We start from the raw sequence: 14201 nt of genomic DNA on the forward strand, positions 1-14201 counted from the left end.
TGAAAATCCCCTCTTGCATGCAGCATATAGGTAAGTTAGGTGGTAAATATAGGTTCCTCTATGTTAAAGCTGTATTTTTTTATTTTATTAACATTAATGACACGGACAAAAGTAGGAATATTAGTCTGCTGTCACTTTAAGACCGAATGCACGGACCGAATATACTGACACACATCCGGTTTCTTTCTTAACTGTTCACTTCTGACATAACTGAGAGAACACTTGTCGAGACGGGTATTTTTATATCATTTTGTGTGTAGGTGTCCGTTCAAGTGCAAGCAAACGCGAAAGAGGAATCAATTATCTCTCTCTCTCTCTCTGTCTCTCTCTCTCTCTCTTCTCTCTCTCGATTTTCACCTCTTCTTCCTTGTTTAAAATCGTTTGAATGTGTAAATTGGCAAGACAATGATCTTTCACTCTATGATGGTTAAATTTAGCTGTAAATCCGTGAATCTTATGCGGGCCGAACCGTGGGACAGCTGGTCCATACGGATCACGGATTAACTGCGAACCGTTACACCCCTAATAATTAATGAACACACTTATCCTCATGATTGCTATCTAACCATAGCGAAAAATCTATAGTCCAGTAAGTAAACGTGTCTCTGTCCCCCAAAAATGGCAAAAATGTTGGTACTCAAAGCGCTTCCCTCCACGTTTTCTGCTGCACATCGTTTATTTTTTGGTGCACCAGTGTGTGTGCGTGTGTGTGTGTTTGTGTGTTAACAACGGTTGTGGTAAAGCACATGAAGATGAAGATTCAGGTAACAGTCTTTACAGTTTTTTTCAATCGCTAACAAGCGCTTACCCATACTTCAGATATTTTTTCTAAACTCTTAACACAGACTCACACCTACAAAACACAATTGGCCAAATGGTTAATTTTCTTCTCAAAAACACATTTTGTTAAATATATACTAAATCTTCATTTCAAAATATAACACATCTTTCTCTGCACACACTAACTTTACCAAAACACTGGAAATCTGACTCAAAATGAAATTATTCTGTCAAAGAATAACACTTGATTTCTTTTCACAAGGTACATGCAGTCAATCAAAGTACACCAGGTTTCAGAATACTGGCTATTCTTGACATTACAAAAACTGCATAGACTTTTATGTTTCAGTTTTACAGGTATTTGCATGCAAACCATGCAATCCACCGTTTTTACACTAAATGTCTTGGTTGGGAACTGTATGTCCACATGTACAGTAATGTTCTCATTCAAAAGCATTCCAGTAAAAAGCAAATCAGTTTTTTTCCTTTTACTCTTTACTACAGGAGGTACAGTAGAAACACGGTATGATAGAACAGAAAAAGTTTTACAGTATTGCTTACAGTGAACAAAATATCCATGAAACACATAAGAGCATTCTGAACAACAAAAAAACAACAGCAAAAAGCACAAAATTACTGTATCTAATCTCTGCGATCTTCAGGGTTAGGCCACATGTTTTCATCAACATCACATCTGATATTATCCAAGGCGATGCACCTGGGATAAAACCACTTGGTATGTTGGATCCACCCTTGGCAATCATGAACTGTGATGTCCCTGCACCAGCATCCATGGCTTCAAGGAGGGACATCTGGTCATGTGGTTGATGGTCATAAACCGTCCACCTCCATGCAGAAAATAACTCCTCTCTGGGGTTGAGGAAAGGTGAATAGGGTGGAAGGAAGAGACTTACCAGTCTTGGGTGGACTTCAAACCATGTTGTTATTGCTTGCGAATGATGGAAAGCCACATTGTCCCAGGTAATTACAAAGGTCCTCATGTTTTCTCCCTCCTGGTCCTGCTCTGGACCCAGGCGCTGGTGGAGATCATTGAGAAAGGCAAGGATGCGCTCGGTATTATAGGGTCCACTGGCTCACTGCACCTCTCACTACATCTCTCACTGGGCCTGCTCTTCTCACTGGGCCCCTTGCTCTTACTCTTCCAGACATTACAGTGTTTGTCTTTTTCTGTTTCTGTTTCCAAAAACATCACTCCTCACAGTCCTTCTTTTACTGTATAAGTGTCAATGTAATAGAAAAAATAACCCCTGCCACTCTAAGCCAGTCTAAGCCAGACTGGAATCAGCTGTGGTTGGCCCAATTTACCCAACATAAATAAGCTCTGTGTCAATTATTCAATTGTTTGTTTGTTATCAGCTGAGATATATTGTTTTTGAACTGTTCATTGCAGAAGCAGAGGTTTTTATACTGTATCTAAGGTTTGGAATATTGTTTTTGCTATTGTGGGATGTTGTGTGTTAACATTCGTAAATACTACAAAAACAATCCATAGTTTTGTTGGGAGGTATAGCTTGTCTGTTAAGAAAATGTAAGCATTATGGAAATGTGTTCACTGACTGCATATTGTTTGAAAACGACATGAAATGTGTGAATGGTATGGCCACAAAAGACCGATGCTGTGCTAATTGTGTTTAGAGTTTTGAAAATGTGACAACTGGCTGGACAAACGCTTGTTAGCGACTGAAAAAAACTGTAATAAACTCCAAAGATAAATCCAAGAACAGGTAATCAAAGTAAACACAACCTTGAGACCGGACAAATGAGAACTGGAAAGACTGCAACTTAAATACAAGGCAAGGGTGATAATGACAAACTGAGGGACTGGAAAGTAGACAAAGGTAATCAGTAAACTAATGAAAACAAACTAAAAGTCCATGAAAATGAAACTAAGACCAAATTAACTGAATGCCTGTGACTGTGGTGTGTGTGTGTGTGTGTGTGTGTGTGTGTGTGTGTGTGTGTGTGTGTGTGTGTGTGTGTGTGTGTGTGTGCGTGCGTGCGCACATAGGCCTACATATGATATATAAATATAGTAGGTTAATATATACACATTCAGTAGTCAAAATTCATGTATAACTTTGATGAAAGGTTTTGATCCACTTCAAATGTTGACTACTGTATTTGTAAAGAAAAACTTTTATGTTACATGCAATTAATCACGATTAATCGATGTAATAGCATAAACAATTAGAAGGTTTGTGTATTCCCTTACGGTACTCTTTGGGTAATCCATACGGAGTAATTGAATATGGGTTATATTTATCTTTGGAATAGACTGCTAATGTATACTACACAGGCAAAATGCTGGATACTTATGAACTGCATACACACTTTAGAGATCTAATCCTACACTACTCCTTGAGGGCAGTCAAAATTTCACATGTTCATATATGGTTTCATAAATAAATTAAACCATTTATTCATTAATAGGCTACATTCATTCATAAATAAATGATTCAGAAAGAAAAAAAACGTTAAGTCATAATTCTGCATGTTAATTTGCAATAATAAAGAGTTCTGCACAGGAGACCAAATGATTAAAACAGTCATTCTGTTCATCATAGAAACAACATTCACAGTCAATATTCTTTGATATTCTTATGTGCATGCCATGAACCATTGGAAACTAGACAAACAGGAGGTATGTCGAAAAAACCTAACCATCTCTCAACACACATACATTACACTTTTGAGTTATTTTCATTTTTGACATTAAAGATGCTCGTGTATGTGGGTGGTCATGTGACTCGGGATGCGTCATATAGGCTCATATGCACACTGTGGAGAAGAGCATCTCATTCCCACAAACCCAGAGCATCTGAACCCTCACTCACTCACTGGATCACTGCGAGATCATCTCATCTCTTCATGCAGCGAGGAACACAGTCTGCGCGAACTATGTGAAGGTAAAACGGCAATTCTCAACTCTATCAACTCGATGAATGTGATCTTTTATACATTTAAAGTGCATGACTCTATGACATCGTTTATTTCGGCACAAACAGAAAAAGTTCGCTGTTTTTAAACAAATGCGCCTCGCAGTGATTAGCCTATGTGCGATAGCCTATTAAATATTAAATAGACTAATTTCACAATAAATGAATCGTGATTCACGTGTTGCGATGCACATTGAATCCAGATACGGAATTTAAACTTTCATTTAATTCATTTAATGCAGCGCAATGATTCAAAACACAGTGAAATGAGCACACAGGTGATATAGTATGCATTACTATTATATTGCAGTCTATATATGTTTGAGTTTATAATGTATTCTAAATTCTAACTATATTTTTAATAGTTTTATTTCATTTTCAATTGCATATTAAATTATGAGTTTAAAAAAAAAACGGTTTTCTCCCCAATATAAAGTTGCTTCCTAAGTTGTTATCTGCTTTATGACTATGGTGTTTTAGCTTGAGTCTGTCAGCTGCAGACATCAATTATTCAAAGCCCGTCTCTTAGTGTAATAATCCCTAGGTGCCCATCCATGCAAGGAAAACAACAAGCGCAAAATACAAGAGCCGTATGATGGCTCGTCTGAGAGGGCATTTATTTTTGTGCTCAGTGAAGCATCGATCGAGCTTTCGAGAGCTCAATATTCTGTTATCTCGAAATAATGAGGATCCATATGCCTCAGTCAGTCTTGTTTGAACAAAACATTCTCTCAATTTAATCCAATAGGTTTCCTTTAGAGCATCTTTGACCATGCTGTTCCCTGCCTCAAAGTCCGATGTTAAATCCGTTCTGGATGGAGTGGCAGAAACCACGTTCAGAACCATCACTTCTGGACTTCAGTACATCGGGTCGAACGACATCAGCCTCGATGACCACGTCATCGACGGAGACTTCGCCAAAAGCGGATACCCACTGCCGAAGCCGTTTGCTGCCTACCGAAGAAGCCCTTTCTCGGGCAAAGTGGGACCGGATGAGGAGCTCATCGTGAAAGGTCTCCCCTTTTACCCCACTAACAGCTCTGATGTGTTCGGGAACTGGAGCCTGGGAGAAGATGGGAGTAGCCTTCAGTGTGGGGAGAACTTTATGGACATGGAGTGTTTCATGATACTGACTCCTAGCCAACAGCTGGCCATAGCAGTTCTGTCTCTCACGCTGGGGACGTTTACGGTGTTGGAGAACCTGGTGGTCTTGTGTGTGATACTGCAGTCCCGTACGCTGCGCTGCAGGCCCTCGTACCATTTCATCGGGAGCCTGGCCATCGCAGACCTGCTCGGCAGCGTGATCTTCGTCTACAGTTTCTTGGACTTTCACGTCTTTCACCGCAAAGACAGTCCGAACATTTTTCTGTTCAAGCTGGGCGGCGTGACGGCCTCGTTCACCGCGTCTGTGGGAAGCCTGTTCCTCACCGCCATTGACCGATACATTTCCATCCACCGCCCGTTGTCGTACAGGCGTATCGTGACGCGCACCAAAGCCGTGATCGCTTTCTGCGTGATGTGGGCGATCTCGGTCATCATCGCCGTGCTGCCGCTGCTGGGCTGGAACTGCAAACGCCTCAACTCCGTTTGCTCCGACATCTTCCCGCTGATCGACGAGAACTACCTGATGTTCTGGATCGGCGTGACCAGCGTTCTGGTCTTGTTCATCATCTATGCTTACATGTACATCCTCTGGAAGGCCCACCACCACGCGGTGAGGATGCTGAGGCGCACGTCGCAGAAGAGCCTGGTCGTACACTCCTCCGACGGCACCAAGGTCCAGACCACCAGGCCCGATCAGGTCCGCATGGACATCCGCCTGGCCAAAACCCTGGTCCTCATCCTGGTGGTGCTGGTGATCTGCTGGGGGCCGCTTCTGGCCATCATGGTGTACGACCTGTTCTGGCGGATGGACGACAACATTAAGACAGTGTTTGCGTTCTGCAGTATGCTGTGCCTGCTCAACTCCACGGTGAACCCGATCATCTACGCCCTGAGGAGTAAAGACCTGCGGAGAGCGTTCCTCACCACCTGCCAGGCCTGCAGGAGCTCCTCCAGCACGACCCTGACGCTGGACAACAGCCTGGAGTCCGACTGCCAGAGGAACACGCATCGCGCCGCCGAGAGCTGCGTCAAGACCACTGTGAAAATAGCCAAACTAACCATGTCCGTGTCGGCGGAGACCTCGGCGGAAGCCGTTTGATTGTACGGTTCAACTAAAGAATGTGTGTGTTCTTGCCGGTCATGGAAAGTTACATGCAGAAAGTTCAAAACACAAAGCTGCTTAAGTTACCACTGGTTTGACGAAGTGTTGACTATGACGTTTCATTGCTTAAGTGCCAACCACCCCACCCCCCCTCAAAAATAAGAGGTTCTCACTGAGTAATTCTGTTGGGGCTTTTTTGTTGTTGTTCTCCCTTATATTTAAGTGTAATATGTGTGGATATTGTGTGTGTGTGTGTGTGTGTGTGTGTGGTTTATGAAAGTTGACTATATTTTTATACTTTGAATTTTTGGTTTTTGAACTATGATATCTTCTCACATGGGAATAAGGGGCTAATGATCTTTTTAATATGAAAACCGTGTAAAAATGAATTCAAATGTGTGTGTGTGTGTGTGTGTGTGTGTACACACATTGTTATCTATGTAAATATGTTGTAAAGCTATGTGGTGATTTAGTGTATCCAACATCCTCGTGATGAGCGATAAAAGATAAACGTCTCTCTGTTTTTGAGATGAAATAAATGGAAATTATAGTATTATAAGAGAGGAGGAGATTGTGTTGCTCCTCAAGGACATAAATAATGAAAGCAAGAAAGTGTTAACGAATGCATTGAATCTTGTTTTTAGATATACTGTATCTGGTCCACACAATACTTTTCTGTTAATGTCGTGAGGATCAGAAAAAAAAGACTATTTTCAATTATTTTTTTTACAAGATGTCCTGTAATCGTCACAGATAATACAGTGACAGAAATAACCGTGTTGGATTTGAGCCTTTTTTTTTTGTCATTCTGCTTATGTATTTCTCTGAGATGTGAAGTGAAACAGATTTTTACAACATGCACAAAGCCCAGAGAAAAAAAACCTCCCGCCCCGTGTTCATACAAATTAGTATTTAATCTTGTAGGTAATTAACAAGCAGTTGAAATGTAAATATCATAACTGGTCAGTGATATTCCTTAAACCGTGATATGGTGTGGTGGTGCTTTTTTTGTTTGCACTTTTCAAAAGTATAGGTACATTTTACCTGAAATTAATCTACCTAAGTATTGAAGCTTAAAAATCATAAAACGTCACAGTGGCTTTTGTCCCAAAGTAGTTTCTAAAAGTCTGTCTCGAAGTGAAGCTGCTTGCACACCTACTGTATGTATCTCAATTTCCATTGCAAGCTTTTTTCTTTCAAATGTTTTTTTTTTTTTTTTTAAATAAAGTCAGTTCTGACCTAAACTGTGTATGCCGGGATACTTTTATTTAAAACTACATGTCACATCATTATGGAATCAAAGGGTGATTTCACATGAATAATTTCACCAAGTGCAACATGTTCTTGGATCAACATCTTTGTTTTCAATCAACCACTCAGATTTGAGGGACAAGTTCACAGTTATGTCAAGTTTAGTCTTCCAACCTTATGTGTTTCTACTTCAGTGTTATTCATCATTTCATTTCACATATCATTTTTCTCTGATTTTAAGGATAACTTATGGGTAGGGTTATGTTTAGGGTTGGAGTTACAGTTAGGAACACATTTTCAGACAGGAATGTAGTTCCAGGATCAATTAATTATGTTGACCCAGGGACACATCTTACTTGGCAAAATCACAGAGTGAAAGTCTGGCCATATTGCACATGTTGGTAATGTCTCTGTTTCCCTCTTGTGGATACTTCAGTTTCATAGCTACGAGTCATTTTCTAGAACGGAAAGCAATTAACTTCCGAGGCAACACATTTCTATGAATAATTTTAAGAATTCATTTTTTAAAATCCCTTTCTATATGTATAAGGGATAATGTATGATGACTTGATCTGGCATTATCACTGTAACAGCATTAAGACAGCAGTATAACACAATAAACACATTTTAAGATGAACATTTTAAACTTAGCCTACATCATGATTGCGATGTTCTTTTTCTTCACTGGAATCTGAGAGATGTGTAAGTCTTATGATATAGTATTAATCTCATGAAGCTTCAGTCCATGTAACAGCAGGGTGTTGTTGACTCCATGGCCAGTGATGGAGGGCATAGCCTACTAAACACCTGGGTTGAAAAACACTAACGTGACTTCATGTTTAATGTACCAGAACAACCACAGGGAGAAGCAAATTTCCCTCTCAGTTTTCATAAACACATCCACTACCACTGTCTGCGAAGGGATGACATAACCCAAGGTCTCTCTCTCTCTCTCTCTCTCTCTCTCTCTCTCTCTCTCTCTCTCTCTCTCTCTCTCTCTCTCTCTCTCTCTCTCTCTCTCTCTCTCTCTCTCTCTCTTAGTGGTCATAAACACTATCTACAGTTAGATCACATTTCACCATTGAGAAATACTCAAGGTAAATTTCTCTTTGGATTATGGTGTTTTTGCTTTGACAGATAGATATAAAACATAAAGTTGGTTGTCTAAGGTTGTTTACTTACTACATTAAGCGATGTAAGTTCATATTCCATCACGTTGGATGTCAGTTAAAATTTGTATCTACTAATGATGTATGTAAAATATCTAATACCTCTGCAGAATTTAGACAGACATCAGGCAAGACATGCAAGTTATGGGCTGTCAATGATCATCAAGAGGATGGTCAAATATATGGTAAGTGGCATATTATTATTATTAAGATGCACTGTGCATCTTAGCATATTCTGTTAGATGTCAATATAACTGAATTGAAATGATTTGAAGTCATCTTGGTTTGCTGATGCCCCCTTGTGGGGTTGTTGAGAATCTCAGCACCCTTTAAAGCACAAGAGAGAAATATGTTATTTGCTGAAGAAACAGAAAAGGAAAAACAACGTTAGATATATAAGACTATTATTTAATATAAGTAACATAGGCCTACCTTGAAAGGTTAATTCAGGCTAAATCTGCAACCCTGTTACCCGGAACCCTGTTAGTTACCTTTTCTTGTGTATTTCTATTTTTAAGTAGCCTACTTCATTCAAATTATTTCTTAGTTTGCAACAAAATATCCAAATTACACAGATTTGGCTTTTAAAATTAATTCACTCATGCCTGAAATTTCCGTAAGAGGGTTTTTTCATATATGCCATACAATGAGTGTGGGAGTGTGACTAAAGTGATTCAGAAACAGTCTGATGAAGAGGTGGATGCTTGTATGGCTCGACCCACAGCGGGAACTTTACCAGAGTCAGATTTATGAGTTATGAGTTATGATGAATTTATGGATTACAAACTGGTCACTCATTGAGATAAGGGACAAAACATATCTTACACACTAAAGCCCTCTTTATAAGTTAAAAATAAAGAAATTAATTAAAATAAAAATACTTAAAAAGTAAAGGAAAGTCTGAAGTAAATCTGTATACTCAGGACATTCATTGAATACATGCTCTATGCTTGGGAGACCTGTCCTCAGCATGAGGTCACAATATAAAACTGCCATAAAGTGTTTCAAAATGCAAAAAAAATAAAAATAAAAAATGCATTTAAAATTGAAAGGCAGAGATCTGTAATATTTCAAACAATACAAAAAAATAAATCTTGAATTATTTTCCATTTAAAAAAGCCTATGGAAGTTTCAACAGGACTTTTATTTTGAAACGGTAATTCGGGATGACGCCTTCATGCTAAACCCGGTAGTGCAGCTCAATAATCTGATCATGTGAAACGATCAGATGGATGATCAAAACATTAGTGTCAGGATGTGTTGACATGTTTCTAGAGTTTATATCAGACCTGCGCATCATCTGTGAGGTGAGAGAACTACAACATCGCACTAAACTGACGTTTAAGAGCAAATGTTTTCGTGTTATTTACACTGTTTAAACACATTTGCAGGTTAGCTAAGATTACCAGACTACCATCATCATCCACTGTAGTTTAATATCTGATATTATTGTCTTGATTTGACAGTAACACAAAGTAAAAATACCATGGTATTGTTTGTTTGAGGTACCTTGGAGGATCATGTTGTTAAATATCATGGTAACGTTACTGTATGTGTGAATACCATATTACATTTTAAATAAAACTATTCGTTTTAGTGTATGATATATAGGTGTAGGCTATCGTGTGGTACTACCATGTTTTGGAAATGGCACTATGATAAAAACCATAATGTTTTTGGAATTATACCATGACAATTCATGAATATGTAAATCATTCAGCATAGATGTATTCTCTCGTTTAGATATAATGTCGGACCCTCACTCATTTCTGGGCGGTGTGAGAAGAGGTCTGCGCTTAGATGTGTTTAAGGATGTTGCTCGTCAATATCCTGTCATCTTCTGTATCTTCACCTTCATGATCTCCTCCACCATCATCCTCAACCAGTGAGTAGCTTTGATATTGTTATTGTTATTGGAGCATGTTATTTCCCCCCTCAATTCCACTTATAATGTCAATCAAGGTTTTTGCTCCAAAAATTCATTTGTACCAGTTTAGCCTTTAATAACAATTTTCCAGGAGCTGTAGATTGATGATTAACAAATATATCATCCACATGCTTACAGTAAACATGCTTGCATCCTGCCACTTTTTCCAGGTATCTCCATATTCTCATGGTTTTCTGGTCGTTTCTGGCTGGAGTGATCACATTCTACTGCTCCCTCAGCCCAGAATTCCTGCTGCCGAATATCCTCATCTCTGTACGGTCCAAGAGGAAAGTAAGTGTGTCCATTAGGATTTGAGAAGTGTCTAGTCAGGAGCGCAATATTGAGAGTCTTCAATAAGAGATTGTTCAGTTACACAAAGTGATAAACCTTACTCCGAGTCCGGTGTTATATTTTTCAAACATTATGTGAACAATAAGCAGCCCAAACAAACAAAATGTGGTATTGAAAACAACCACAGAATATGCATGTACACACCACATCTCCCGGCTCTTGATAATGCTTTATTATCACAAAAGTAGTGGTCTTCATCTTTCTGACATGGTTTTTCTGACAAGCCTCAGTAAATGGAGCTTTCTTGAAATAGAAAAGGTAGATGAAATTAAAGATCCAGGAAATGCTATTACAAAATAACCAACATTTTATGGAGCTTTCTTTTCGATATGTGTTACGACCGTCTAGGGCCAGCCGCAACATAAATGAATGTGCGCTCACTCACAAAGATAATGTTAAAACAAATATAAATTTATTAACAAAAATATAGTGAAAACCAAAAACAAAGTGGTTAAATTCAGGAGTGGACAAGGCCAAAATAATAAACAAAAATAACTAGTTTAGGATCCTCTAAATTCCCTAAAAAATATATATATATCACATAAATAATAAATAATATTTACACCATATAACTGAAGGCCAAAGTAATTCAAAACAACCTAAGAGTTATAAATCGAATAAACAAAAGCAAGTTGCACACAATCACAAAGGAAATCAAGATAGAGCAAAACAAATCGCACGCATTCGGCCTCCATAGAGTGTTTGGGGTGGTCCTTTTCAATGGAACCAAAATTAAATCAGGATCAGACCAATCAGGATCAGACCCATCAGGATCTCTGCTGGCTTGAGTGCAGGCCACTCCTTCTCCTGCAACAGAAACACCCCCTCATCCCCTGTAGGGGTGAGTTCTTCCCCAGGCTCTGCTCACTCCTAAGTTCCTACTGCACCTCAGACATGGTGAGTGGGATGCACTCATCGTTTTCTTTCTTGAGCTTAGGAGGACATTGTACGGGCCTTCCCATTTTTCCTTTTTTTCCTAGCACTTTAATATAGACTTGGTGCCCTGGAAAAAAACACATTTGTCCTTTTTTCCCTAGCACTTTAATGTAGACTCGCTGCCCTGGAACAAATGCATGAGTCATTCTTTCACTGTGCCATGTTCTGCAGCTTTATTACAATCCACAGACTAAAAAACTCTGCTTCTAGTAGAACAACAGAGAATATTGCTTATGGGTCTGCAACAACGGGGATCAATTTGCCAATACACTAATAACCCAGTAATCTACAGAGAGCCACCAGGTATCATGAGAGTTTCTCATTGTCCACATGATGTCTGGCACAGTTCCTTTCTCCGCCTCCGTAATTGGTGGATATTTTCGATTGCACAACGGGGAAGTGCCTGTAAATTACAGATGCAATATCTCTGTTCTGAGATAATCTCCCAGAGGAGTTGTCTCTTGAGTTGGGATTTTTCACAGATTTTTGACCTTGCTTCTTTTTCTTCCTACAGTCCTTCTCCCACTTCTCCTTTTTCTCACAATACCGGCTCTCACAGGGGCCTTTGACAAGCAGGGGTCCCCCTGAGTGCTGTAAGGCTATGCAGCTGGGTAAGCTGAGCTGCTTGTCTCTCACATAGGGTCAAGTCACCCCTGACACTAGTGCTTTTTTCAGATCATGGTTTAGGCCTTCTAGCCATATCCCAACAAGTGGTCCCTTGTTACCCTGCTCATCGAGGTCAGTGTCATTTCCATCCCAGAGTGCTTAATGTATGCTGACATCAGCCTCTCTGTTCAGTCCGCCACGTCTTCTCCAGCCTTCTACTTATATTCTACTTCTACTTCTACAGAATTTACCTTGGACCAATCAGTTTTACTTTTGTTAAGGTCTTTCAGCGACTTTGAGATCCCTTACTATAAGATGAGCTCCCAGATATAATTTTGCGTCGTGGTCAATGAGCGAATGGATCTATCATCTCTCCAAGACAACCCATAGACTCTTATGTAACTTCTCTTTTCCCTTGTGTTCCCCGGCGGCTCAGTGAGTAGCACTGTCACCTCACAGCAATAAGGTCCCTCGTTTGAGTCTTGGCTGAGTCAGGAGGCCTTACTGTGTGGAGTTTACATGTTATCCTGTGTTGGCATGGGTTTCCTCCAAGTGCTTCAGGTTCTCCCACAATCCAAAGATATTCAGCAGTGAGTGTTAACACTCTAATGGACTGGCCATCTGTCCAGGCTATTCCCTTCCTTCAGGCCGAGACATCTCCTGCATCGCAGTGACCCTACATAGCACAATCTGTTCAGAGGATGGATGGGTGCTCTTTTCCTTAGTTTCCTTAGTAGTTTTTTTTTTTTTTTTTTTACAGGATCACCTCAATCCTTAGCTCATATGAAGAGTTCAGATGCAAAAGCCACTAAACGCCTCCTTCGTCAAAAATTAGCTCATGATATCGAGTAAATGTTCTCTGCACATGTTATACGTTAATCAAATGCTTTCGCTTCAAATCCGCTAAATCCCAGCGTCAGCCCAATTAGAAATACCGGTTTGTTGGCAGAAACCACTAAACGCCACTTCCCTTTGTCAGCTAAATTATCTAAGTCCACATAAATGAATCAAATCATATGATTTCAAGATGAATCACGGTGTGCGAATGAGAAGGCTTTCAATTGCCGAGCTTGATTTCACGGGTAGCAAGTAAACGCAACAGTGTTCCTTGTGCAGCTGTAAAACCTTGTGTTGCTGTAAAACTCTGACAGAAATGGACGTGGCAGTCACATGCATCACAGCTGTGTGGATCAGTTTCTTCATGGTTACATTTTGAATTCTGCTTTCATCATTTGCAATGTTTCCAGTTGCATCTTTAGTGATTTTGCAACTTTTTAATGTCTTGTTCTCCAAAGAGGTCGACTTGGAGGTTTTTGCAAAAAAAGCATACATGGACTTTTTAAGTTTAAGACAGTTAAATTTGTTAAATACCAATTAATTGACTAAAGTGACATTTAAAATAAATAAATAAGGCATTTCAATAACTGACTAATAAACTTTTCATTGCCATTAAAAGTGGAATTACTGAACCTAAACATAGGAGCCTGAAAAAAAAGCTAATTTAAAAGAAAACATGTCAGATGGTCTTAGAGATTTTTGTATCTGAACTCTTCATATATTGCATGAGTTTAAGTCTGGTAATTAGTTATAATAGATCTTAGCTTCTTCTCCATCCTCACTTTTTAGTACTGCTACTAACCACGAGGGGGCGCTGTCGAGTTCCTCCTCTCACTCCTGGGCCATCAGGCCCCCAGATGATCTCAGGCAGGAAGGCAGATGCAGCCTTGTCGTCTTTATGGTCAGAGTCAGAGTCTGTTTTGAGTTTGGCTTAGACTGCACATGCATGGGGGATGGTTGTATAAACTGCTAAGACTAGTCTTACAAGTTAGTCATCACATTGTTCATAACTGGTTTAAGTCAAGTACGTAAAAACATAGATTGGCTTAATTTGAAACCAAGAAGTAACACTGATTTCCCCTTGACTAATCGTAAGTTGGTCATACTAGTAATGAAGACACAGACACATTTGGCTATGTTTATGCAACTGGCAGCTGGATACTGAGAGGAAACTGGGGGGA

General features: G+C 39.6%; 2 protein-coding genes across 5 annotated transcripts in view; both read left to right on the forward strand.

Moving 5' to 3' along the window:
* The first annotated feature begins 3586 nt into the window (after positions 1-3586).
* Positions 3587-7186, forward strand: cnr1 (cannabinoid receptor 1). The gene is made up of 2 exons (XM_079584454.1): positions 3587-3707; positions 4486-7186. The coding sequence occupies exon 2, from the start codon at positions 4510-4512 to the stop codon at positions 5938-5940; it is 1431 nt and encodes a 476-aa protein (XP_079440580.1). The 5' UTR covers positions 3587-3707; positions 4486-4509; the 3' UTR covers positions 5941-7186.
* A 2327-nt stretch (positions 7187-9513) lies between these two features.
* snx14 (sorting nexin 14) overlaps positions 9514-14201 on the forward strand; it is a 57389-nt gene continuing 52701 nt past the window's right edge. For 2 of the 4 annotated variants that reach the window (XM_079639082.1, XM_079639083.1), the window contains exons 1-3: positions 9514-9670; positions 10107-10248; positions 10461-10581. In XM_079639082.1, the coding sequence (XP_079495208.1) occupies positions 10112-10248; positions 10461-10581 (258 nt within the window). In that variant the 5' untranslated portion in view covers positions 9514-9670; positions 10107-10111. The remainder of the gene's footprint in view (positions 9671-10106; positions 10249-10460; positions 10582-14201) is intronic. The other 2 variants (XM_079639080.1, XM_079639081.1) reach the window with 1 other exon arrangement.

The sequence above is a fragment of the Phoxinus phoxinus genome (genome assembly GCF_949152265.1).
Source record: "Phoxinus phoxinus genome assembly, chromosome: 16".
Lineage (NCBI taxonomy): Eukaryota > Metazoa > Chordata > Actinopteri > Cypriniformes > Leuciscidae > Phoxinus > Phoxinus phoxinus.